Genomic DNA, 24,535 nt, shown 5'->3' with positions numbered 1-24,535 from the left:
AAAGAAGAGCATGTACACACTTTACTAAGTAAGCTACGTCATACCTCAGTCATGGCCAGGACGCCTAAAATAGATGCTCTATTGAAGCGTCGAACAGGAAAAGGTGCAATAATAGATCAAGCCACTAGGTGGGGTAGCACCTACTTAATGATTCAGCGGCTCTTAGAAATAAAAAACAGTTTAATTGACATGGCCAATCCAGACATAACCTCAACTGATTTGCAATGGCGACAGACACATCAATTAGAAGAATTACTTCGGGAGCCCTATTTAGTCACCAAAAGGTTACAGGCACAAGATTTGACACCAGGGTCTTTTTATAAAGAGTGGAAAAACCTCATTTATAAACTTTCACAATCCAGTAGCATCATTGCAGATGCTATAAAAGCATCTATGCTGCGCAGAGAAAAATGTCTCCTCGATAACCCTGTATTATTAGCGGCTATTTATGTTGATCCTATGTACAGGGTTACCCTAAGTGAAGAACAGCTCAATAGAGGAAAGGCAGCGCTATGTGATATAGCTGTTCGAATGCACCGTGGATCACGAGCTACACAATTTGAAGACCAATCACTCTGTGCTAGTGGGCCTTTAAGGAACTCCTCTGATTCTGGTTCCGAATGCGAAATAGATTTTGAAAAACACCTTGACATTGAAGCCAAACGTCGTCGAACAGAGAAGGAAAGTAGAAACTCAAATTCAGATCTATCACCGCTTTCCAAATTCAAAAGAGACTTCTTTTATGCTTTAAATGATGTAGAAAAAATAGATTGCTCATATAAGTTGGATATTCTAAAAGCCATCCCAGAATATCCAGAAATAGTTCAAAATGTGGCATATATGGTGACAGCATTGCCTCCAACCCAAGTTAGTGTGGAAAGATTGTTTTCGGCCCTGCGCATAATTCGTTCGGACCTGCGAGCCTCAATGAAAGAAGATTTAGTAGAAGCGATACTGTTCTTAAGAACAAATTCATTTTGAATGCTTGTATGAATTATGTGATGGCCATTCAATGTTCAATTAGTTTTTATTCACTTTAATTTCAATAACATTTAGTAATATACTGTATTTCCCGGCAAAATAGACGATGTCTATTTTTATAGCTATCCAATAAGACGACAGAAAAATTGCTTTTCTGTTGGTCAGTTATGCACTAATATGCGCCATGCAGTAATATTTTTATATGGTTAGAAACAGATCATGTTTGTTTGGTATAATCATACTCACAAAATTAACTATTCATAACAACAACGTGGTAATTTTAAGTTAAAAAGGTAGTGAAAACCATTTTGAATGTTTGTAGGGAATATGACAAATAACAGCTGGCAATACAAAGTCAATTAAATATCATGATTAGCAGATCCTTTGGCGTCTTCGAATACATACGGTAATTAAAACTACTTTTAATAGGCAAGTTGTTATTTTTGAGTGTTCCAAAATTCCATGTACAAAGATTATTGCATTTCACGTTTTCTGTCCTGCATCGACTGTAGTTTATAGAATAGTGCTCAGAGTGCAATTCTATTGTTCAAAAGCAATTTACCAAGTGAAATTTGTGTTACATACTTATTCACAAATGTGATTTAATTTAAGTATGGCCGTGGTTCGCCATATGTTTAAGCTCTTTTATCGGTTCCTATATGTAAATCTTTTCTTCACAAAACAAAATATATCAACCCAAATGTACGGTTAACACAAATCATGTTTGAGAAAACATCTGCGAAAAATACGCTGATCAGTTGGCCACAGAAATCAAGCAAGCCTAGCTGCCCAATAAGATGCCTCAGGCCAAAAAATGGGGTCTATAACAGCCGGGAAATATAGTAATATAAGATATCCATTGAAACTCACAATATTGAGTGTTAACTTGATTTTTCATGATTCCCTTACCAAGTGTGTGATAAAATCATGAAATAAATAACAGTGAAGCCTTGACTTTTTGTGAATGATAAGCTTAGCGGTACTATCAAATACATTATAGTGTGCGGAGCCGGGGCTGGAGCCAGCTCCGGGCTAAAAAAATGAAGCTCCGGAGTTGGGAGTCGGAGCCATAGCTCGAATATACTCTGGCTCTGGAGTTGGAGCCACACTGATTTTAAGCCAGCTCCCCAGCCCTGCTTCCAACGCGTTTTAGTTTAATCGAAAAATTAGTTCAAGAAAACTGCTATAGACTATGCTAGATTTAGCTACCAGTACCTGTTTGTGGCTCCCGGTTGTATATTTTGATAAAAAAAAATGGCGGCTTTGATCATGTAACTCAGTATGTAAGTGCCAACTCTCCAAAAGACTCCCAAATAAGCATTCAAAATTTTGCAATAGTAAAGTATAAGAAGAATATTTTAAGGGTCGGGAAAAACTCCATTGTGTACTGTTCAGGGCTGTAGTGACACTGACTTAAGAAGTGCTAAACCCTACAAGCTTGGAAGCTTACTTTTTGATCCTAGATCTTACTTAAAAAAATATACCTAATACAGAACCAGTGTCTAAGTATATATATATATAGATGATTTACTCATTTTCAAAACGTTTAATGTGTGGCCTATCGAACTATTCAGTTCGAATAGAATTTTGATTATCTGACACAAAAGTTATTCCATTTGCAGTGAAGTTTGAAATTGAGATTTTTTCATATATCTGTAGGTTTTGGACGCGCTATTATTTGGTAAATTTCTTACATGTCTCAAACTGCAATATATTTCCTTATTTTTAGCGTACTGTGTACTCCAAATTTCATGCAGTGTGTCCGCCTTCGAGTCAGATACGTACCTATATAAACTCAAAGACAAAATTTTGATCTCTCCAAAATTCAAATTTTCGTTGATCCGGAATTCCAACTTTTGAATACGATAGAACTACGACGTTTCTGGTTTTCATCCAATATGACAAAAATAAAATAGATTTGTAAAGTAAGAAATAGGATGTAATGTAGACTATCCAATAATCTGAACTCCAATAATTTCATTTGCTTGTGTTTTATCAGTAATGTGGATCTTTCGTTACGTTATGAAATTAGTGTTAAATAATTAAACGCCGTTTTTTATTCAGAATATAGGCATGCAATCATGCATATATCGATGTTTTCCTCGAAGGTAAATAAGAAACTCATAATTACTCTATTCCTTCGTACAATCGAAATATAAAACGAAATCTGGTAATTGAGATTCACGTTTATTCGTATTCAGATGTTAGATCAAGAAAAATAGTTAGTGGGATGCTGCTTTCAGGCACCAATCCAATCATTATCGACCTGGAAGTTCTAAACCTTGTACACTACAGGCTGGTATGTCGATATTTGAAATTTGTTCACATTTTGAAAAGTTACAACAGCCTTAAAATCATTGAGTAGATAACGATTATCTCATATTTTCGACTTCATTACTTTACAGCACTTTACCGGGCAAAGATAGAAGTAGTGAAGAGATCGATTGAAAACGGTAAATATGTAGGTTACTTGTAGATAGATATTTATAGAGATGCCGTAAATGCATTAATGTTTTTTGTACGTCTAACAAAGGCCATTGAAAAAGTAATATCATATTAGCTATGAATGTGGTATAACAGGAGAGTACGACTAAATGCACCACATAGATATGTCGGTATATATATATATAAAAAAAATACATAAATACTATCAATTCCAACCTTATAATATCAATCATTTTGGCGGGTTCATGACAACACATTAGTGAAACATCATTTCATTTGTGCCCAAAGCAATGGAATTATCTCTATGCTGTAAACTGGGCTAGCAATCAATTCCGTTGAATAATTTGATTTCTTTATATAAAAAATATTCCACCCAAAAGTAGAAAAATTCGTTTTAGATTATATTCAATCAATATTTCTTAAAAATTCCACAACACTTGAATTAATACAAGTAAACAACCAACAAACTTAAAAAAAATTCTTGTGTATGTGCGTTTGGGGCTAATTTATAGTTTGCTCAGAAAATCCTCATTTATGTTTTCATCTTCGTTTTGGTCAACAATCACAAAAAATGACCAATGTTTCAGCTATCACCAATGCTGCGAATATATATATGTTCGACGACAGCGGAAAACTTCGAGAAAGGAATCACTTCTGAATGTTAGTAAATACATCAATATGCAAGTGAATTTTTATTTATGAACTGAATATGTTTCTATTTTTACAGGATTGCAGATCATTGGAACCTAAAATTCTTTTGTTATTAATATTTTCATGTTTCAAAATAAAAAAATGTATATATACAAAAGTTTATAGCTTTGAGTTATATTCATTCGGGGCAGTGGTCAGCCATCTTTTTAATATCTTTCTTTCTGTACCGTAATTCTGTTACCGGTAGCATATCAAAAAATCTCCTAGTTCCGCGTCTATCGGGAACCCGCCGTCAAGCTTGGCGGATTAGGAACCGTGTTCCCATGAATAAAAAGTAATCTAGCGCAATTTTGTTTATTATATCAGTTATTATAGGATTCACAGAAAATTTAGAAATAAATAAATGTAATAGCCTTTTAGTGAAAAAAAAACAATTTTCAACCACTGAAAATTTCAAAGCAAAAAAATCGATCCATTAGTTTATGAAAAAAGCATTTATTTTAAAACGATATGTAGAATAACTTTACAACATAATAACAAAATTATTCATATATCCACTCCGTGTCCAAAAACACAGAATACATCTAGGATTCTAGGCAACCAAATATACCCTAAAATCGCACGTTTCAACACAAGATAAACGACTTCCATCGACAATTTACATAACCTTGAAGGTTGCAATGCTGTGGTAGTTTAAGACCGCTGGTCGATTACGGATTCCTCCACCATCAAATCCATGCTTCTGAAAAGAAATAACTGGCTAACTAATCCCGTACCCGACATGGACTGGTACTCTTACGAGAGGCCGTGGTCCGCCACATGATTAAGCCATGGTTAACTAAGCCATCTTATCGGTAATCCTCTCTTCCCCCGGAAAAATATGTAAATCATATCCTACAGGTGCTTGTATAACTGACCCAAAAAGTCTTTCATTGTCATTGGTAAAAAGGATATGCTACCCGCAATTGAATTCCTTTACGACTAGTGCTACAAGGTTGGTTGATTCTGATAGTACTACAAATGTTGATCTAGGTAGGGCATGGATATAAATCTCACCACTTCATTGTTAAATTTTACGAAAATCCCACAATTAGTACAAAGCTGGTACAGGGTGATGAAAAAAGGGCTGGAATATATATTACTAACTTTAGGATATCGCCGCCGAAACGATCGCGGTGACAGAAACATCCGGCGATTATGATGAAAATATTCAGTAAAAAACGCTCCGTTGCCGACTTTTCAATGTTTCTATTAATTTCCAAAGGGAGAATCTACCTCCGACGTTCTGGACCCATGTCGTGTATAAAAAAATTATTCGTTATTCCACTATCAGGTATTCGTTAAAAATATTCGATTTTGCCCATAAACTTGACTTGACAAAGTCTGTCAAACTGATTCGATGAAATAATATAAAACATTTACCAAAAAAGTTTTTTTCTGAATTACGGTAATTAAATAAAAGAAACTGTTGGTCAGGGATGGCCAATACCGAATAGTTCACTATTTCGAATACATTCGAAATTATTATTTTCGATTATGAAATTTCGAATACTTCGAAAATAAAATCCACTAATTGAAGCTTATCTAAATGTATGTAGGAATTTCCATACAAAGAGCAATGGAATAACTGCTATCTACAACCTAGCTATATTACCAGGCATTTCATATTTGCAGATTATTGCGATATATATTTTATATACCATGAGTCATGTTAACAGAATTAAATTAATACGGCAATAGTGGTATCGGTGATAGATTTGATAATTTGCGCAACACAAAATCATCCTAGTAAAACGCCCATACTTTTAAATACCAATCATTATCCAAATTATTTGCCAAAAAGCGGGATAAAGTACGAGTTATTTTTCCGATTTGTGACAATGAGTTACGTTGAACAGAATTAAATTAATAAGGCATGACATTTTTTCAATGCTGGTACCAGTCATGGATTGGATTATTTTGCGCAACAAAATATCATCCTGGTGAAGGATCGATACTTTTAATTTTCGTTATCATGATTATTTGCAGAAATTATTTTCTAATAAATCGACTTGTTTTTCTAACTTGTGACAATTTATTGGATATCGTAACAATTACGGCTAAAAATACCGTATTTCCCGGCTAATAAGTCTACATGGCAAATGGCATCATGTTAGTTTGGTAGAATCATACTCACAGAATTAACTATTTTTTAACAATAAAGCGGTAAATTTAAGTTGTGAAGCGGAAATTATTTTGGACAACCTATTAACCCGAATGTTGAAATAATTTTGGAAGTACTACACTGTACGTGCACGGGTTATTTCACAGCTGTGTTTTCCTGTCCCTGTCGTTTTCTGCTGAAACGACAAAATGAAAGGGTCACAAATCATTTTATCTCGGTGGCGGTGTTTCTCTTTAAAGTAACGATAACCGGCCTGCGATTAAATATCATGATTGGCAGACCCTAATACCCAAATATAAGGTTACACAAATCATGCCTGAGAAGACTCATGCAAATAATAAGCAGGCCACATAGAAATAATATAAACATACTTTCTCAATTAGACGAAAAAAAAATCAGGTCGAAAAATTGGGCCTAGAAAAACGACTTATTAGCCGGGAAATACTGTGATTGTCAATTTTTCGACTAATGGGAATGAATTTGTAAATTAACTCGTAGACGAATGTCGGCAATGTCCACCCATGCAAATGTGTCGCAACACTATGCGACGTATGGTCGCACAGAATATAAACAATCGAAGTGCCGACTCTATTTCATCGTCATTACAATACGCGAGAACAGCGTAAAAAGTCGTTTGAAGATTCCGGTAAAATGAAACACCACGTTTACGGCGAAAAATGGCTACTATTCGGAATTATTCGAAAATCAGCCGAAAAGGTATTCGAATACTTTGATATTCGATTCGTTTTGGACAACCCTGAGTCTGTTGCCATTATCACAAGCTTGTAATAACCAGGGATGGCCAATTCGAATAAAGTATTCGAATGTATTCGAATATCTCATTATTCGAATATCGGAATTAGCGTTCATAAGAATATCGGATATTTGTGTGACGTTACACATTTTCGACGCCGCTTTCAAGACGTTCCCATTGAATGAAAACATTCTCGATAAAAACTTGCGCGTGATTGTTTTCATCACTCATCAGCGTAACGTGTTATTTAGGCCGTAAACACCTTTACGTTTGTGTTATTTTCTCTAAAACGAAAATTTTCCACAAATTTGTTCCACGATAACGATGACAATTATTTTATTTTTGTACCCGCACGGAATTGGAATCTGGTAAATACGTTCATTGACGGTGAGTTTCTAAAGACAACGCAACTTTTTGATTGAAAAGCGGCAATTTAAAATACTGAAAATAAAACCGTATACAATATAAGTTTTATTGAGGCCCGCGAAAATTTAAAAAACGCTCTTTTAGGCAGTGAAAACCGCAAAATTTCGTGTGCCTCTGGCACACATTATGTTTGGTCAGCGTTTAGAAACATATCGTCACGAATTGAGGGCGGGATTTGCCTGATTATCCATTACTTTAAATTGCCGTCAGATATTTTCGTGTTAACATGATACAAGGTTTGAAACGCGACTTTTTCTCGGGTTGTGAGTAGGGCTGGACATTTTTGAATACCTGATGATTTCAGAATCGAATCGAATAATTTTTTTCGAATCGAATCGAATCTCGAATACTTGGAAGGTATGAAATTGTATGTAAATTTCTTAGTATTTTAGGTCCTCCAGACACATAAATTACTGAAAACATAGAATACATCACTGACAATAAAAAACACGTTTTCATCAATACCTCAATACAGAGAAGAGTCATAAGTCAGAATTGTGTTGAAAAAATATGGCTTCAATGAAAATAAAAATTGAGAAACTTACCTCGACCCTTGGCAGAAAGAGTAAAACAAGATGGCGGCGATTCGAAAATTTGCTCTAAACCGATTCGAATAATTTACTATTCGATTCGAAATGCCCAGCCCTAGTTGTGAAGATGTACCGATATATAATATAATCAATCTAAAGTATATTCAATCAATTTTATTGTGATGAAATAAATTTTACTCTGAGATGTTACAGCAGATTTATGGATTTTTCGAACGGTTTTATCTAAAAATAATCAGAGTGGCAGCCAGCAGACCACATATGGGAACTATTTCACGCTTCAGTGATTCGTCTGCGATTCAAATCCGTGCTATCGGTCAACAACATCAGACCACCTATCGAGGAGGTTTGGAAGTGAGCTGCACTGGTCTTGCTCAGTTGCCTCATCCTGCTACTCGAGCCTATCGCAGTTACGTACGTTGATCGAAGGGGTATGAAAGTTGTTTTCCTTTTCATCTCTGGTAAGTGAGTTGCTTTTTACAACAAATAAAAATTTAACCAGATAGTGCAAGTTTAATTTAAACATCTTCCGCATCTATTAGGTCGCTGTTGAATCCAAATGTGAAATACCGGTACCTGTACTGGTGGGATCCCGGTGCGGCATGCTGGGTTGTTGTTTTGAAATAGAAAATAAAATTTTAATGTCTAAAGATCATTGGTAGGAACTGAGCGCAATACGACCTATGTTGATAAACTTCAGTTTGCATTGAGGAATTTCACCATACAGCCATACCTCATCTTAGCAGGCACCGGTAACCTAACTGTACATACCGGTACAAATTCAATGCTTCAGTGTCGGTAACGTCGCAGTAGTAGGGCGATATTAAATAATGAAAGTGCTTCTATTTACATATGATGATTATGATTATGTTCGATTGATAAACTATAAATGTTTAAATTTGGTTCTCAGTAGATTACTGGTAACTGTAGGCCTACCGTAATTTTTTGTTAATGGATCGTGTGACATAAGGTGCCGTTGAACGCTGAACGGACGGCCAAAATAATCCAACTCGTCTACCTTTTATGCCTTTAATTAATTTGACGTTTTGTTCTTAGATTATGAGCAAATTTCAACGGGAAAGCAACACCTCATCTTATTCTGCAAATAACTTCACAGAACTTCAATCAAGAACGTGCATATAGTTTTGATACTTTAATTAACATTTGTATTGAAAAAAAAATATATGCAGTGTTTGCAAATCTCGACTCATTTTCTTTAGTCCGGCAGCTCTAAAACTGTTCTCTGATCTCGTTAGTTTAGACATGTAATCGAGGGCGCTTAGTGGTCTCCGAGACTACTTTGACATTTCCGAATCGAACCGGTTCTCTGGACTGGTTTTGATGGACATGTAATCAGGCCTACTGTTAACAAGTACATCTAAATATTTGCCGAATTCGCAAAATACGGATCAAAACATTATTTAATCGGGCAGTTTACCACACGTTTTTATTTTTATGACCGCGACGCAACCGCAGGTTAAATTGAAGACAATTAAATTATTAAAGCAAGACATTTTAAATATGCCCGTATCGGTCACGAATTCATCTCTTTGCACAACAGAAAAATATATATTCGTTGTTATATTATTTGTTGTAAAAGTCAACTCTTTTAACAGGTGGCATATTCGCGGCGATGAATATGTATTTTTAATTTACTGCTAAACCTTATATATATGTATATTCATTGTATGAAATGAATTATACTCTACACTTAACAGGATTTTATATCATTATTTGAAATTTTTCTAACGGCGATAACGAGTTGGAAAGATTGCAAAAATACGTATTAAAATTAAATACATCAGGCAGTTTATCCCGTACTTTTTTAGGTCACAGATCGCCGTGGACCGAATAGTAATGTTTGTTTTTTTCTGACGTAAGAATAAGCAACCGCGAGTTACGTTGGACACATTAAATTAATTAATTAAATTAATTATTAAATTAAATCAGATATTTTAATTTTAGAATCTCGTAGTTGTCACGGATTGAATATTTTACGTAACAGGTAAACTTGCTGGTTGCAAAAAAAACACCCGGCAATTCAATGGCATTAGTAATGTAACAATATGTCAGAAGATGTTTCTGGTTATTTTTATGACGAAACAACATCAAATTCAATTTTTTGTTTACCCTTGCGCAAATGCGACGCGGGCCACAAAAAATGAAGCAGCGGGCCTGGGTTTGGACCACCCTGCACTATACTATCCGTCATATTGGTTCACATACTACCTTTATCTTTATTTGTTACAGATTCACGGACTTGATAGTAGGGCAACCGACCGACCACCTGCTACCCAGGAGTCGGCAACCTTTTGTCGCTCGCGGGCCAAAATTAAGGGTTGCAAGTCTCGGCGGGCCGCACATACGTTTTGAAAGTTGAAAACGGAACAGCACGCGGGGACTGCGACAATTCATGAACTCAACTCAGTCGTCTTATTAAAAGAAATAAAATTACAAATGACATTTAATGTGACACTGTCTTGTTGCTGCATCACGCTTGATATTTTTTCGACATCACACTGAATGAAGCCAAAATTGGAAATTTTCTAAATGGGCATCACTAATCCAAGTTCTCTTCTAGTCCTTTCTAATGATCATTTTCCAAAATAATTGTTTGCACACATATATACTTCCAAACATCGAAGTGAATTTTGTCGTATGGTTTGTCAAATTTTGATAGAGATTTTTTTTAAGAAGATACATTTTTATATAAATTAAGCAGTGATGCATCTCCCGAACGAATTATGAATTTTATTTTCTCATTGCATTGTATCTCAAGGAGCTTCATTTGGATATTTCCTGCACTATTTAAACCCTGCACTCAGCATCAACTCTTTTCGTGTTGCCATTTGTCTAATTATAATTGAATTGTAGGATCGTTAAACGAGTAGCTATTCACTAAATTGCTACCTTATGATATAATTTTTTTAAACGTGTCACACGATAAATTCTGTTACAGTAAAAAATATAGTCTACTCCTCGAGCGTAGATTATAAAATTATCTCACCGTCAAAACCGCCGTTTTGTCTTTATAATTCAGTGGAGCGCCGCGTGCCGAATTATTTTACTCGTAGGTCGTAGGTTTCCGACCCCTGGTCTACGCGAACTACCTTACGGCGAGTGGAGTCCAGCAATCATCTCGCGTGTGATTATCGCCCACGGAATGCAAACCTGCGAATGCACGCATAGTACAGTAGGCCCTAATCAAGTTCATGATGCGCAAGCCGCCGAACAAATACAGGTTTCGCGAAATTGCCCTCATTCAGCTTTTTCGCCCACTTCGGTATCGTTTTCGCCCGCTGGGGGCGATATCGCCCACTTTGGGAATCACTGGCCTAAATAACACGTCACACTGACGAAGACAATCGGCGATTTTAATAACAAAAGTAGCGCTGTGAAAATTCCAATTTTGCCAACGTAACTGAAAATAAATTCCGTTAAGTACGTGCAAGCCTAACGCTTATTTCAATTGTGAATTCACACCGACGACTGTTGATATCGAAGAAAGTTACTGGTACCCAGCAGCGATTATGCGCACAGCACACACTTATTCAACACATCCACTTACCGACGTACCGAAAAATATCGCGCGGCGACGTTGCAAGTTTTGCACACTGTAAATTACGATTAACCGAAATTGGAAAATGCTATTCGAATACAGCTCTAAACGGAAACGATAGGGGCAGCCCTACCGATCACCCATTTTCTTACACCATATTATTTCCGTACCAATATGGCGCACAACCTGATCATAATATGCGTATAATTTTCGATATTAATGACGTCATCGCACAAAAAATTAATCTCATGGAAGCCACAGACAAAATAACTAAATGTAATAGCCTTCCAGCGAAAATTAGCCTACAATGGGTCCAGTAGTCGTCAATGAGAGAAGCGATTTTTTCTTACGGTAACACGAAGAAAAATTCTTACAACATAATAACAGAACGATCCATATGCCCATTTCTTGTCCAATTAATTTTGTAACTTTCAATAAAAAGTTCGCCATACATTATTAGACCACCACAGCAAATGGGTAATGTGCGCCTTAGCGGACGAATAGTGTTCTATTGGGGTTTCGGAAGTGTAAGATTAATGTAGATGCCATATTAAAGTAATTTACGTTGTTACATACATCCATTTTTTGAAATTAGGAAACCTGTTGTTAGTTCGACACAAAAGAGAGCAAATTTATAATGCAAAGTGCGCCTTTTATAGAGCACGGGCAAGTCAAGTTTATTTTTTCAACTAACAAATAATCAAGTACCGGTATATATATACAAATTTCGAGAAGAAAAAAAAACAGTTCAACTGCGGAATAGATGCCGCGGGAAACCAAAGCTATTAATTATCTAACAAAGACATCGAAGCTTACTTATGTGGCCATTTGGCCCGCAATTCAGAAGAATCGCCCACCCCCGTCAAAGTTACAGTATAATAGATTCGACGAGATGGGGAGGATGTTATCGGAGAATTAACAATCGCACAGGTGGAGTTTATACTGTTATTATTCTTACAGTTGATCATAAGTGATATCAGTTGGACTAATATTCGCTTATTGGACAGAGTGGGATGTTATTTTTTCAACTTTGATTACATATAGTCCTATACTGTACTCAATTATCCATTCATTCCGAAGGCGTTTTGTGCATGTAAAAGAAACCGTAGTGCTAACAATCAACAACGCAATGTAGTATAGTATTTCTACAATATATTCTTACTATCACCTTCTGCCCACAAAATACATTTGAGTTGAAGACCTGTGTCATAATGGCAGGGAAAAGGCGAAAATATGCATGGTCGATAGACGAAAATATTGCATAGAGACTGAGGTAATCCGTGTATCTTCGAATATTAAATGATACACGAGATTCATAATGTCGTAGCGCTAAAATATACTAACTGACAAAATTTTTATTTTGGGGTTAATGGCATTCAATGAACACTTCGGACCAAGTTTGTCGTGTTATTGGTGTCTTTAATTAACGTTTTTACGGGTCATAACTTTACCACATGACCTCATAATCACGTGACCTATAATTTTGTTTATATTTTCTGCTGTTTTACAACAAACTGGTGTTGTAGTCGTGCTATTCTGCGTGCTTCTTTCCGACTGTGAGCACATTTTCATAGGATTGTAGGAAGATAACAATCGAAGAAAGATGTCTTCAAGAGACAGGATTGCTATATTTCCATCTCGCATGTAAGTCCTGAATGTTCTTAGAATCCAGGTCTGTCTTGTCTGTTCATTCCATCAAATTTTGAAGTGAAAATATTTTGCTTTAGCATTCAAAAGTTTTTAGCACCATTTAGGTCATGTGACAGACTACGAAAGTCACAATTGATTGTAAATTATCATCAAGACGAGCATGGCGCTATCTGATGCATCTGCCGTCATGCCAGATGCCCTTGCTTCAGACAAATAAAGTGTTTGTTTTATTAAACTAAATGTCAGGACATCTTGGCCAGTTTATACCGAATTAACTTTGTGTATATTATATATATTATTTTGTATACCATTGTTCGTTTACGGTTGACAAAACAATAAATCTCTCTCTCTCTTGGAATCGAAGAACTGTGCCATACTAGTTAAAAATACAGAAGTGTGGTGCTAAACCTTAATATGTAAAATTCTATCCTAATCTATTGTCGAATCAGTAATATAAAATGTTTGCGACCCTCAACAAATATCTTGTAATTGTTGGGTTATATAAGAGTATGACCCAAACATCAATTAAAACTTTCTAACATGAAGTGATGTAAAAAATGTAAAAGAATAGACTTGGTTGGTACTTGGCTAATAACAATTGTTAAAAAATGTGAATAGATTTACAGATTTTTTTTCATCATCCACCATGTTATCAACTTCCTGTCTGGGTGTTTGGGCATAATGCTACAGATATACCAATCAAAAAGTTTTCTCAGTATTTTTATATATCAGTAAACCAGAAAATACTGGTTTATCAGTATTTTTAAAAATATTGTATCATCATTCTAATTCTAATCACAATTCTAGTATTTGACCGCTTTGATTCATGTATATTTGTATATTTTACTGTTTGCAGGAATCTAACAATAATGAAAGCGAGGTTGAAAGGTGCTCAGAAAGGTCACAGTTTATTGAAAAAAAAGGCCGATGCCTTGACAGTTCGATTTCGTGCCATATTAAAGAAAATTATTGAGGCAAGTCAAATATATTCCTAGAAAATCATGGTGATCAGAAATGTGAAAGATTCCTGAAATAATCTGAAGATAATTCGATAACATGTTCATAAAAACAATTTTTTTATGTTTATAATGATTCTTATCCAAACACTTTGTTACATCAATATTAAGTTTACTTTTTCAATCGCATATTGATATTCAACTCTAGGTAATTTACTAACATTTTGTCTTAATAATAAATGCATATTCAGTGCCCCAATAATCACTTGCATCTATTCTGTTATCTTTTCAAAGTGAAAGAAGTAAAGTTTATCATTTTAGTAAATATTTTCTGAACTGATGTATATTTTTCTAATTAAGTATCATGCATCATAGGCAAAGCAACTTATGGGTGATGTTATGAAAGAAGCTTCATTTTCACTCGCTGAAGCAAAATTTACTGGTGGTGATTTTTGTACAGTTGTTTTACAAAATGTTAGCAAGGCACAAATCAAAGTTCGAACAAAGAAAGAAAATGTTGCAGGTAAAAGATCAAATAAGATATAACCAAATTACTGATAATAAAAAACTTATAATAAACATTCGTAATTACAGGTGTAAATATACCAGTGTTTGAGCATTATGAAGATGGAACTGACAGCTATGAACTGACAGGATTATCGAGGGGTGGTGAACAATTATCAAGGTTAAAAAAGAAATATGCAAAGGCAATTCATTTATTGGTTGATCTGGCATCTTTGCAGGTATGATATTCAATGACTGACAGTGTAAAATATGGACTGGCATTCAATTATTTTGTGCTTTGTCGTGTCTACAGATTTAAAATTACGGTAATGCTGTTTGAAGTTGTTGTGGACCAAAAAAGTTCATTTTTCTTTTTGTAACATTTGTTGGGAATCTTCTGTAAAATAGTTCAATTTAGATTAGATAGAATTGAGTTAGTCTGCAATATGCAATTGTAATATAATTTTAATGTACGGCAGGTTTGTTGGAATTTTGTATTTGCCACTAAAAATGGTCCTGATAATTGTTGGATGGATAGGAAGCTTTTGTCAATAAAACCAGAATTGGGTAACAAAATAGCCTTCATAAACTTCTTTATCAAACTTTTTAGACATCCTTCGTTACTTTGGATACTGCAATCAAGATTACTAATAGAAGAGTAAATGCTATTGAATATGGTAAGATGATTGAGTAAATTAAAAACAAGACAATTTAAAATGGTTGTTGATTTAGCCACAAAAAAGTCTGGCTTTAAGATCGATGACTTTTAACATCTTTTTATTGAATGGAAATCAATATTCATAAGGATTTTGTTGAAAGGGATGTGTTCGCTTATCTAATTCGACTGTCTGAATGTTGCTGATGTTTAATATACAGAGTGACTCCCAAAATAACAGAACCCATAAATTTCTAAATCACTTCTATGAGAATGAAAAAAAATAAGTTTAAGTTGTATAGGTCGCTTTGCACAAAAGTTATGTTCTTGCTAGAAAATTATCCAAATGACCTCCTGGGAGTTGGAGATAGACTCGCATCCAACATGCAAAATTGTACCTTCCTGTAAATGTAATTATTCACTTTTTGTGAATTAGGATTAACAGATTTTTTCATCCTTTTCAGTTATTATTCCACGAATTGAAAACACTATAGCATATATCATTAGTGAATTGGATGAAGGAGATCGTGAAGAATTTTACAGACTTAAAAAAATTCAGCAAAAGAAGGCTGTTGCTAAAGAAAAAGAAGACATTGCTCGAAGAGCTGAAAGGGAAGCTTTATGGCTTGCTGGAAATGATGAGGTTGATAGTTACACAGAATCCAAAAATATGCTGGATGATAATGAAGATGAGGATTTGCTTTTCAAATAGTTGTATTGGATTTCAAAAGTATATTATGAAGGTTGGAGTGATTGCTTTCCTTGGTGGTGCTTCATGGCTAGGACCTCACACCAAGGAAGCATCTTTTTCCGTTTTGATCTATCTTTTTTCTGCAGATTAAGTTTATGTGAATTGTGTTTGTCAATATATATACTTTTGATTGATTGTGAGATTTCATATTAATGTGATTGATGTGTCACGGGCCTATTATCCAATCTATTGTCAATTAAACTTATTAATGTAATCTAGCTAATTGTCCACAGGTGAAGATTCTACCATATGGGGACCAACTACTTTTGTGATGTGGAAAGAATATATATGTGTGTATATATATATATATTCATCTGTCGTCAAATTTCATTACGCCAATAGTAGTGTCTTTTCGGATTCAGTCTTTGTGCAATATTGCAAAAATCTTGTTCAAAATAAAATTCAAGATTAGAGCACATATTCTACTAAGTGCAGCATGTTTTTGTGTATGGCCTTTTGGGGGGATAGTGAAAATGCTGGTGCCTCCGGTGGTCAACTGATTATGTATCCTTGTTGCGGGCCATCCACATTATATATGTATATGGCGGAATGTCAGGGAATTTGGTCTATTTTGTACTTTAGGAAACGTCATAGGTATTGAAGTTGAATCAAGATCTCATCTGTTTCTACACATATGGGTGGATTAAGAGGATTTTTGTTTATAACTGTAATTTTGTTATTAACGTACCATCGAATAGAAAAACTAATCAGCGCAGCGCTAAATATTTATATGCTGTTTGGTTGCTATTTTTACCCCGCATTTGCGTCTTGCGTGAAGGTTGTGCACAATCGTCGATCAATCACTTGCAACCGTTTTCGTAAATCCTGCCCTTTTTATGCAATTTGCCTCGTTTGTATTTCCCCTTCTCTGGTTTCTATAGCGATGATTTAATCGTTCGGCGGAACAAAAATAACCTAAAGACACTCTTTTTTTATCCACAAAAAATGCCGGATTTTCGGTTAACTTGTGCCCCAAAAATAAATGGAAGAGGTCATCAATTGTTTTCTTGCAATTCCCAAATGAGTTTGAATTCACCAAGTACAGTTGGAGATTGGTCCATTTCAAATTGCTTTGTATCAGTCAGATGAAATGAATCAACATGACTGACGAAACTTAGTTGGTCATTGCAACATGGTCCGAAACGTTCGTGTTAACGCTTAGGATTTACATATTTATCCCGGAGGAGAGGAAAGCCGATAATACGGCTTAACCATATGGCGAACCACGGCCTCACTTCCGGTTACCATTCCATGTGGGGTATGTGCTTAATTAGTTATTTGTTTTCGGAAGCATAGGCTTGATGGTGGAGGAAGCCGTAACCGACCAGCAGTTACGTGAACCACCTTACGGCGGCGAGGAGTCTAGCAATTCTCTCGCACATAATTATTCCCGCATGGGATTCGAACCTGCGAAACCACGCAGGGTAATCAGAGGTGCGGTGCCGAGCGTGTTACTAACGCTAAGCGCGACGAGCCACACCGCCGCGGTATTTAATTAATAAGTCAACAATCAAGTTACAACATATCTGGAAAAATATGAGAATGTAGCCTACTAATTTGTTTTGTAACATTTCCATCACTCGAATTTCAAAAGAAGAAACATTGTACCAACATTATGGTGTGTGGGATACATGATCAAGCATGTTCAGCTTTTGATTTGAATCGAGTCCATCAGTCCAGTGGTTCTCAACCTGTGGTACGCGTGCCACTAGTGGTACGCGGGAACTTTTTAAGTGGTACGCGAGCAGATTTGAATTATTGCAACGATTAACATTTCAGTTGGCTAAAATAATATGCCGGCAACTCTTTATCTTCCTTACTGTAAGTATTCGCTGAACAGCGTTTATGGATGTTTCCCCAAGCATCAGTTTCCTTGTTTATTTCCGTAACTATAACTAATCGGCAATTAGTCATTAATGACGCAACACGTAACGATTGCAATTTCTGCACTCAGCCGCTCAGACATTTCTGTCGCTCAAACAGATATTCAAGCATGGTTGCAAATATTGCCTCATTTTTGTAGTTTTGAGTGATATTTGTCAGTTTTCAGTTGTGTTTCAAAAAACTGAGCTATATTAATTAGTACCTGCAAACGGCACATCGTTGATTAATTTTAATAAAAATTATGGTTCCAAACACGTAAACCAGTTTATGTGCGCCAACATACCAAAACACTCTCAGAATAAGCATATAGTTTGCAATAGTAACGTATAAGAGTATTTTTTCCGGGGTGAATGGTCGGGGAAACGTCCATAGCGCTGGTGCGCTATCGTTCCTTGCCCTTTGAGATCGCCCTTGCCCGCTATTGCCCACCTTAAATGAAGCGATATGGACATGTTTTTGTTCTTTTTGCGTGTTACACCACAAAGGATGTAGTGACACATTATAAAATACACACATAGCATGTTTCTTGTGTCTTTTTCCCCGCGTAAAAAAAAGAGCTTTGTCTGTGGTATTTTTAACGAATTTAAAAGCATTTCATATTTCGTACTGGTGCTCCATACATAATACGCGACGCATCGGAAAACTACACAATAGGCTACAGACAAAAATATTGCGTTATTTCGAGCAAGAAAGTATCGAATGCTAAAGTATACAGTACGTTTATGAACACACAAGCGTTCAATTTATATACTATATCAGGGATGGCGAACCTTTTTCAATGAATGGGTCAAAAATTATATTTTTTTCGAGGAAGAGAGGAGCGTGGGTCACAGATATTTAATCAATGTTTGTATCTATAAGGAACTGAAACAAGTCTGATAAGCTTCTGTTGGTGATGGTGTAGTTTTGGGCTTCACTTATGCAGCACTTCTATCAAGGACTTTTTATGGCATTCGATTTTATGAAAGTAGAGTACGAAAACACGCATATGAATTACGTTTATGATGACGCGGCAAATTATTTTATGGTTACAAAAAGTTTGGAGAAAATTCCACTCTAATAGTGATATTTTTCGACCAGCTTTCAACCACCTTAATAGGGCTTGGGGCCTCCGCGATCTATTCGTTTACTTGAAAACTGTCCTCGACCTACTGCCTTATCTCCCCCAACCTCCCTATTCTCGACCCACTACGCTATTTTCCTATCTGCCCAACTTTCCTATCCTCGACCCACTGACCCATCCTCGAACCACCACTCTACCTCCCTAAACCGTTCTCTTCTCGACCCACTGCGCTATCTCCCTCAACTTACCTATCCTCGACACACCGCCCTATCTGCCACAAGTTAACTATTTTTGACCTACGCTGCTATACTATTCAGTACCTGACCTAACGGCGCTTTATTTACGACCCGATCGCCACATTGAACTTAACTATCTTGCGACCAACTTCCATGGGTTATACTGGTCGTGTATGCCAATGAAATGATTCAATCGTACGTCGACAAAACATGATTGACGGCTTTCGTATATGTAGGCTGGAATATCAAATGGTAAACAATAACCATAATTGGCAGTTTAAAAATGTGTTACTAATTGGGCTATTGATGGTTTCTTGTTGGGAATGACAGTTTTCTAAATTTAACCAAGCCGTTTTATGTCTTTAATAATTGGCCATGTCGTGAGTCTTGTGACAATATGATGCTGATCCGAAATAAACAATAGTGCTCTGGTCCGTGTAAAGTATTTTTCTTCAACATTTTATAGTAAAAACGTTGCCAAAGATGACGTACGAACTGCGTCCTTTGCAACCTCATTAAGTTGCAGATAAGATAAGCTCATTTTTGGGACTATACGCTGAATTAAAGTGCAGTTGGAAACGCTAGCTACGACAAAACATTTCATGGCTTAAAAATCATTTGGAGGGGTTAGCAAATAGGGTTACCATATTTGAAAAAGCAGAATTCCGGACAGTGCATGACTATGTCGCACAACCTTAGTCCTAACCGGTACACAAAAACTATGTTCAGGTTGTGCGCCATCTTGGTGCACATACTTCTTTCAGGAGGTCCCTATTTTCATGAGACCATATATATGCGCTACCGAAATGCTAAGGCTGCAAACTTGTACGATACTCATGCTAAAGCGCCAGCTACCGAAATGAAAAGTATTGTCTTCAGTCACAAGCAGAATCTCACACCAGGCAGGTAAGCACACTCTAAATATAGCTACGGGCCGTCGACTGAAAAAATCTCAACTTCAGAGTGAAAAATAAGAATGAGAATTAGATTGTGCCGAAACGGAAGAACAGCAATTACGTGCTTAAAACAAATTAAAGACAATCACTACAAATTTACTCTTCTGACCATGCATATTTTTCTGAAGATCTCATTCTCTCCTTGTCTGATTTCAAAAATGAAAACAATTCACTACAGTGCATATCTTTGAAATTATATTGGAGAGTCAACATGCCTTTTATAGTCGCAACTTGTTTCTCTCTTTAGTCCACTGACTTTGCATCAGTGAAATGACTCTCTCTACAATATTGGCATTGTGGGATGTAACAGCAAAGAAAAACAGTTCAATCCTTAAAATTTCGGAGTGGCATGTGATGTTCGTAGACTGATCGAAATATTTGCACCATCTCTTATGCGTTGGCAGTTCAATAAATTCTTCGTCTTGTAGGTAACTTTCCACAAACTGCTTCAAGTTACAGACTTGGTCAAAGCATTTATCATCGTCCACATCAACCCGTTTACTAATCAGATGTTCCAGGGCCAGGCAAGGCTTTACATCAGAGGTCGGCAAACTTTTGTCGCTCGCGGGCCAAAACCAAAGGTTGCAAGTCATTGGCGAGCCTCATATTTTTAGTATGTTGAAAACCGAACGAATACCCGATGAATCACACTTTTTCACACAGATCAGAAGGTAAATTAAGAGCAGCGCACGAAGACTGACCATTTGAATATTTTCTGCACCATTAAACCATTTGCGCTAAGCATCAACTTTTCTGCGTTTTGTTGCCATTTGTGTAATTATAATTAAATTATAGGGTCATTAAACGCGCAATTGTGAATTATATACTTGTTAGGTTATAACATAATTTAGCCTACGCGTGTCGCAAAATTAATTTTCCGGACGGTATGGCAACCCTAGATTACACTCACTGAGCGACTTATATTTTTGACTTTTCAGCCTTCTCAGTCACGTAAAAAAAAATGTATATAGAACAGGATATGGCAGAACATACGTTGAAAAAGACCAAGCGTGCACATATTTGATTACTTTCTCATCGTTTTGCCTTGCATGGAAATACAGGCGACATTGAATGAGTTACTGAAAAGGAACTCAGATATGTCGATATTGAATGAGCTGTTAAAATTTTAAAAACAGTGACTCCGAACCCGATGCCATCAGTAGCCTAATTAGTAGCACATTTTTAAGCCACTAATTATGGTTATTGATTACCAATTGAGATTCCAGTCTACATTTACGAATGCCGTCAATCATGTTTTGTCGATGTACGATTGGATCATCTCATTGGCATACTTGACCAGTATAACACATGGAAGTTGGTCGCAAGATGCTGGAGTTCATTTTGACGATCGAGTCGTGATTGTAGCGCCGTTGGGTTAGGTACCGAAGGGTATAGCGTCGTTGGTCGAAGGTGAGCAAGTTGAGGGAGGGCGGACAGAGGGTCGAAGGTGGTAAGTCTTAGGCAGATAGTGCAGTGGATCGAGGATAGAATAGGTGCGGGATATAGGGCGATGAGTCGAGGATAAAAAGGTTGAGAGGGAAAGGAAGGTAGTATAGTGGGTCGAGGATAGGAAGGTTGAGGGAGGTAGGGCGGTGGGACGAGGATAGGGAGGTGGGTGGAGCAGTTGGCCGAGGCGAGGGAGACAGGGCAGCGGATCGAGAATAGGAAAGTGGAGGGAGATAGGGCAGTGGGTCAAAGATTTGAGTTGGGATTAAATTCCTATTAGACTTGCTTATGGGCTCAGTTGTGTAAAGTAAAGCATAAATCGGTAGCACTTAGAAAAAAAAATTGAAAGTTGAATAATATTTTTGTGAAGACCCATGTTTTATCTGTTAAATGATGTCATGTGATATTTTTGCCATATTTGGTATTCTGAATTTTCAACACTGGGTCGCTGTGACACCGTCAATCTGTCCTTTGGTATCCTATTGACGTGTGCTGTGGTTGGTACCGGTACAGTGTGGTTGGTTTTTGGTTGAATTCTGGTCATGGGTGTCTGCGGGAGTGCCTCCGGTCTCCGGTGGGTTACCAGGGATGTTTGTTCGTGGTTTTGCGATTGCGGGATGGGGATTTGTTGGATGTTTTTATGCTAGACAGTAGGTTAATATTATTGGACACATAGTGGACATAGCGATCGTTTTGTTGTCGGACACCTAGTGGACATAGCGATTGTTTCAATATTATGTTGTTGTTGTTGTTCTTTGACACTTTTGGACACCTAGTGAAAAACCTGAAAAGCCGCTTTTCTCTTTGATTACTGGACCAATTGCCCCGAAATTTTCAGTGGTTACAACTGTATTTGTTAATTTTGATAAGAGCAAATTGAAATGAGTTTTTATATGCCAGAGAAGAACCGTTCCACGATCGAATAGCAGGCCTACATACAGCAACAGGTACTGCAGTACTGGTAAGGTACCGTACGGCAGGGGTCTGCAACTACGGAAGCCTTCCGCTCTGGGTCGCGAAACAATTTAAATTTTCCATAAATATGAGCATCGCGTCTGTGTAGCGAATTTAGCTATAACAACTATATAAAACCCCAATTATATTTATGGAATCTCCCTCGAGTTTAGACTTCCTTATTTACTGCCGTAACATTAGCCAATCAGCATAAGTGCAGAATTTGACGTAACAATAAACGTTTTAAATTTAGGTTGATATTAAATTTAAAAATAAAAGTGATGTTATTCAAGTAACGTATTTTTTTTTGCAATGCCGGGGTATTCAGATAGCAGTATTGCCCAAAAGATTGCCAAAGTAGCTACCCTTTAAATCGCAAAGACTCTTTTCAACTCATTATTGTTTGAAATTTCAATCAACTAAAGATGTTATTAGGAAAATTGTCCGTCTTTTTCGTCACGTTTCCGCGGACCGGTAGTAACCTTTCCGCGGACCGGCGATGGGCCGCGGCCGGTGGTTGCCGACCACTGATTCAGTCATTCAGACAGATTTTCATGGTTGTGAATATTACCTCGTTTTGTCGGTTTTGGCGTGTTATTTGTTAGATTTTAGTTGTGTTTTTTTTAAGTATAAGTCCTAAACTCACAAAACCATTCTTGAAATAAGTACCCATAATTTTTCAATGGTAGAGTGTAAAGAGGAAAAATTCAAGAGATCAAAAGTCGGGGAAACATTCGTTACTTAGTTGTTCGCATTGTTATATCCTACTACGTAGACTTTAGGTTCTAAAGCCTCAGGACTCCGTTAAGGCACTTCCACACTGCTCCATTCTAATTTCTAGGTTTTTATTTCAAGTCTCAAAGATTTTGTTTTCTCAGCGGCATTGTATGTGAGAAACTAATAAAATGCAAAGTACGGTAGCATCTAGTTCTTGATAAACCCCTAAACAGTCTGCAGATGCACTTCCGAAAGAGACAAGACGTTGCGAGAAATGAACAGATCAAATGCATTGTTATGACATAAACTATGTCAGAGCCAATAGCTGAATAAAGGTACACAGTGGTGCATACATACGTCCAAGATTAGGAGTTTTGAAAATTACCATACCGGCCGAGAACGATAAATTAACAATTTGAACATGAATGACGGTACAATATAATAGTTACTTATCGATCTTAAGATCGGTAAGTATGTTGATAGGTATTTGTCTGTCCGTTAGATACACGCGATATCTCCCGAAAGCGAGGTTGAATCTGCTCCAAATTTTGCATGTGCATTCATCATAGTTCGGAACAGAAGCCTATTTTCGATGAATTATGTCGTATAATTAGCAAGTTATTGAACAATTAGTGATGGGACACACGGTGTCACTATGGAGTAAGACCACTGTTTTGGGGGATTCCCTAACCTTCGATCGATAAGTCTTCGGTTTCCAACCGAATTCTAGTTTAGTTATTGGTAGATAAATTTAAAGTCGGTTTTTCTTAATTTTATATCACTAAAATGTTAGCATTTTATTTTATTCGTGCCTTGGCGGGTCACGAATAAAACGCGGTGGGTGACTTGGTGACCCGCGGGTCAGTGGTTCGCCATCCCTGTACTATATTATGATTTGATATCAACAATACAATAATGAGGGACAAAATAATGAGGTACACATTACAAGCACGAAAAAGAGAATATATATACGGTATACCCAATATCCAGTCATGAATATTGTCTTTGGGATCCTTGACACACGTGTCTTGTGATTGGGACTACGTTTGCTATAATATCAATGTCTATATATATGTAGGATTGTAGGCTCACCATACTTCCCGCTTTAGGCGGTCCCGCTTTTTAGCCTCTTGTCCCGCCGTCCCGACAAGTTAGCCAAAAGTCCCGCTTTCGCGTTCAGCCATCCAGTATAATAAACGAACATGTTTTCGTTACTTTTGTTGCTGTGTAGCGCA

The 24,535-nt window shown here is 36.6% G+C and overlaps 2 protein-coding genes and 1 long non-coding RNA gene across 3 annotated transcripts; all 3 read left to right on the top strand.

The window, feature by feature from the left end:
* Positions 1-260: 260 nt before the first annotated feature.
* On the top strand, positions 261-1,780 carry LOC144424495 (uncharacterized). The gene has a single exon (XM_078113858.1). It carries the CDS (start codon positions 394-396, stop codon positions 979-981), a length of 588 nt encoding a protein of 195 aa, XP_077969984.1. The 5' UTR covers positions 261-393; the 3' UTR covers positions 982-1,780.
* Positions 1,781-3,174: 1,394 nt separating this feature from the next.
* On the top strand, positions 3,175-4,214 carry LOC144424309 (uncharacterized). Its single transcript, XR_013476611.1, has 3 exons — positions 3,175-3,280; positions 3,387-3,434; positions 4,014-4,214. It is a non-coding gene; the product is annotated as an uncharacterized LOC144424309 (long non-coding RNA).
* Positions 4,215-13,013: 8,799 nt separating this feature from the next.
* Positions 13,014-16,464, top strand: LOC120336500 (V-type proton ATPase subunit D-like). Its single transcript, XM_039404195.2, has 6 exons — positions 13,014-13,172; positions 14,035-14,152; positions 14,510-14,657; positions 14,729-14,877; positions 15,249-15,315; positions 15,758-16,464. The coding sequence occupies exons 1-6, from the start codon at positions 13,132-13,134 to the stop codon at positions 16,003-16,005; spliced, it is 771 nt and encodes a 256-aa protein (XP_039260129.1). The 5' UTR covers positions 13,014-13,131; the 3' UTR covers positions 16,006-16,464.
* The last annotated feature ends 8,071 nt before the right edge of the window (positions 16,465-24,535 follow it).

This window comes from Styela clava, chromosome 6 (genome assembly GCF_964204865.1).
Source record: "Styela clava chromosome 6, kaStyClav1.hap1.2, whole genome shotgun sequence".
NCBI lineage: Eukaryota > Metazoa > Chordata > Ascidiacea > Stolidobranchia > Styelidae > Styela > Styela clava.
Note: the sequence above shows the minus strand (reverse complement) of the source record. Positions and strands in the feature narration are given on the sequence as shown.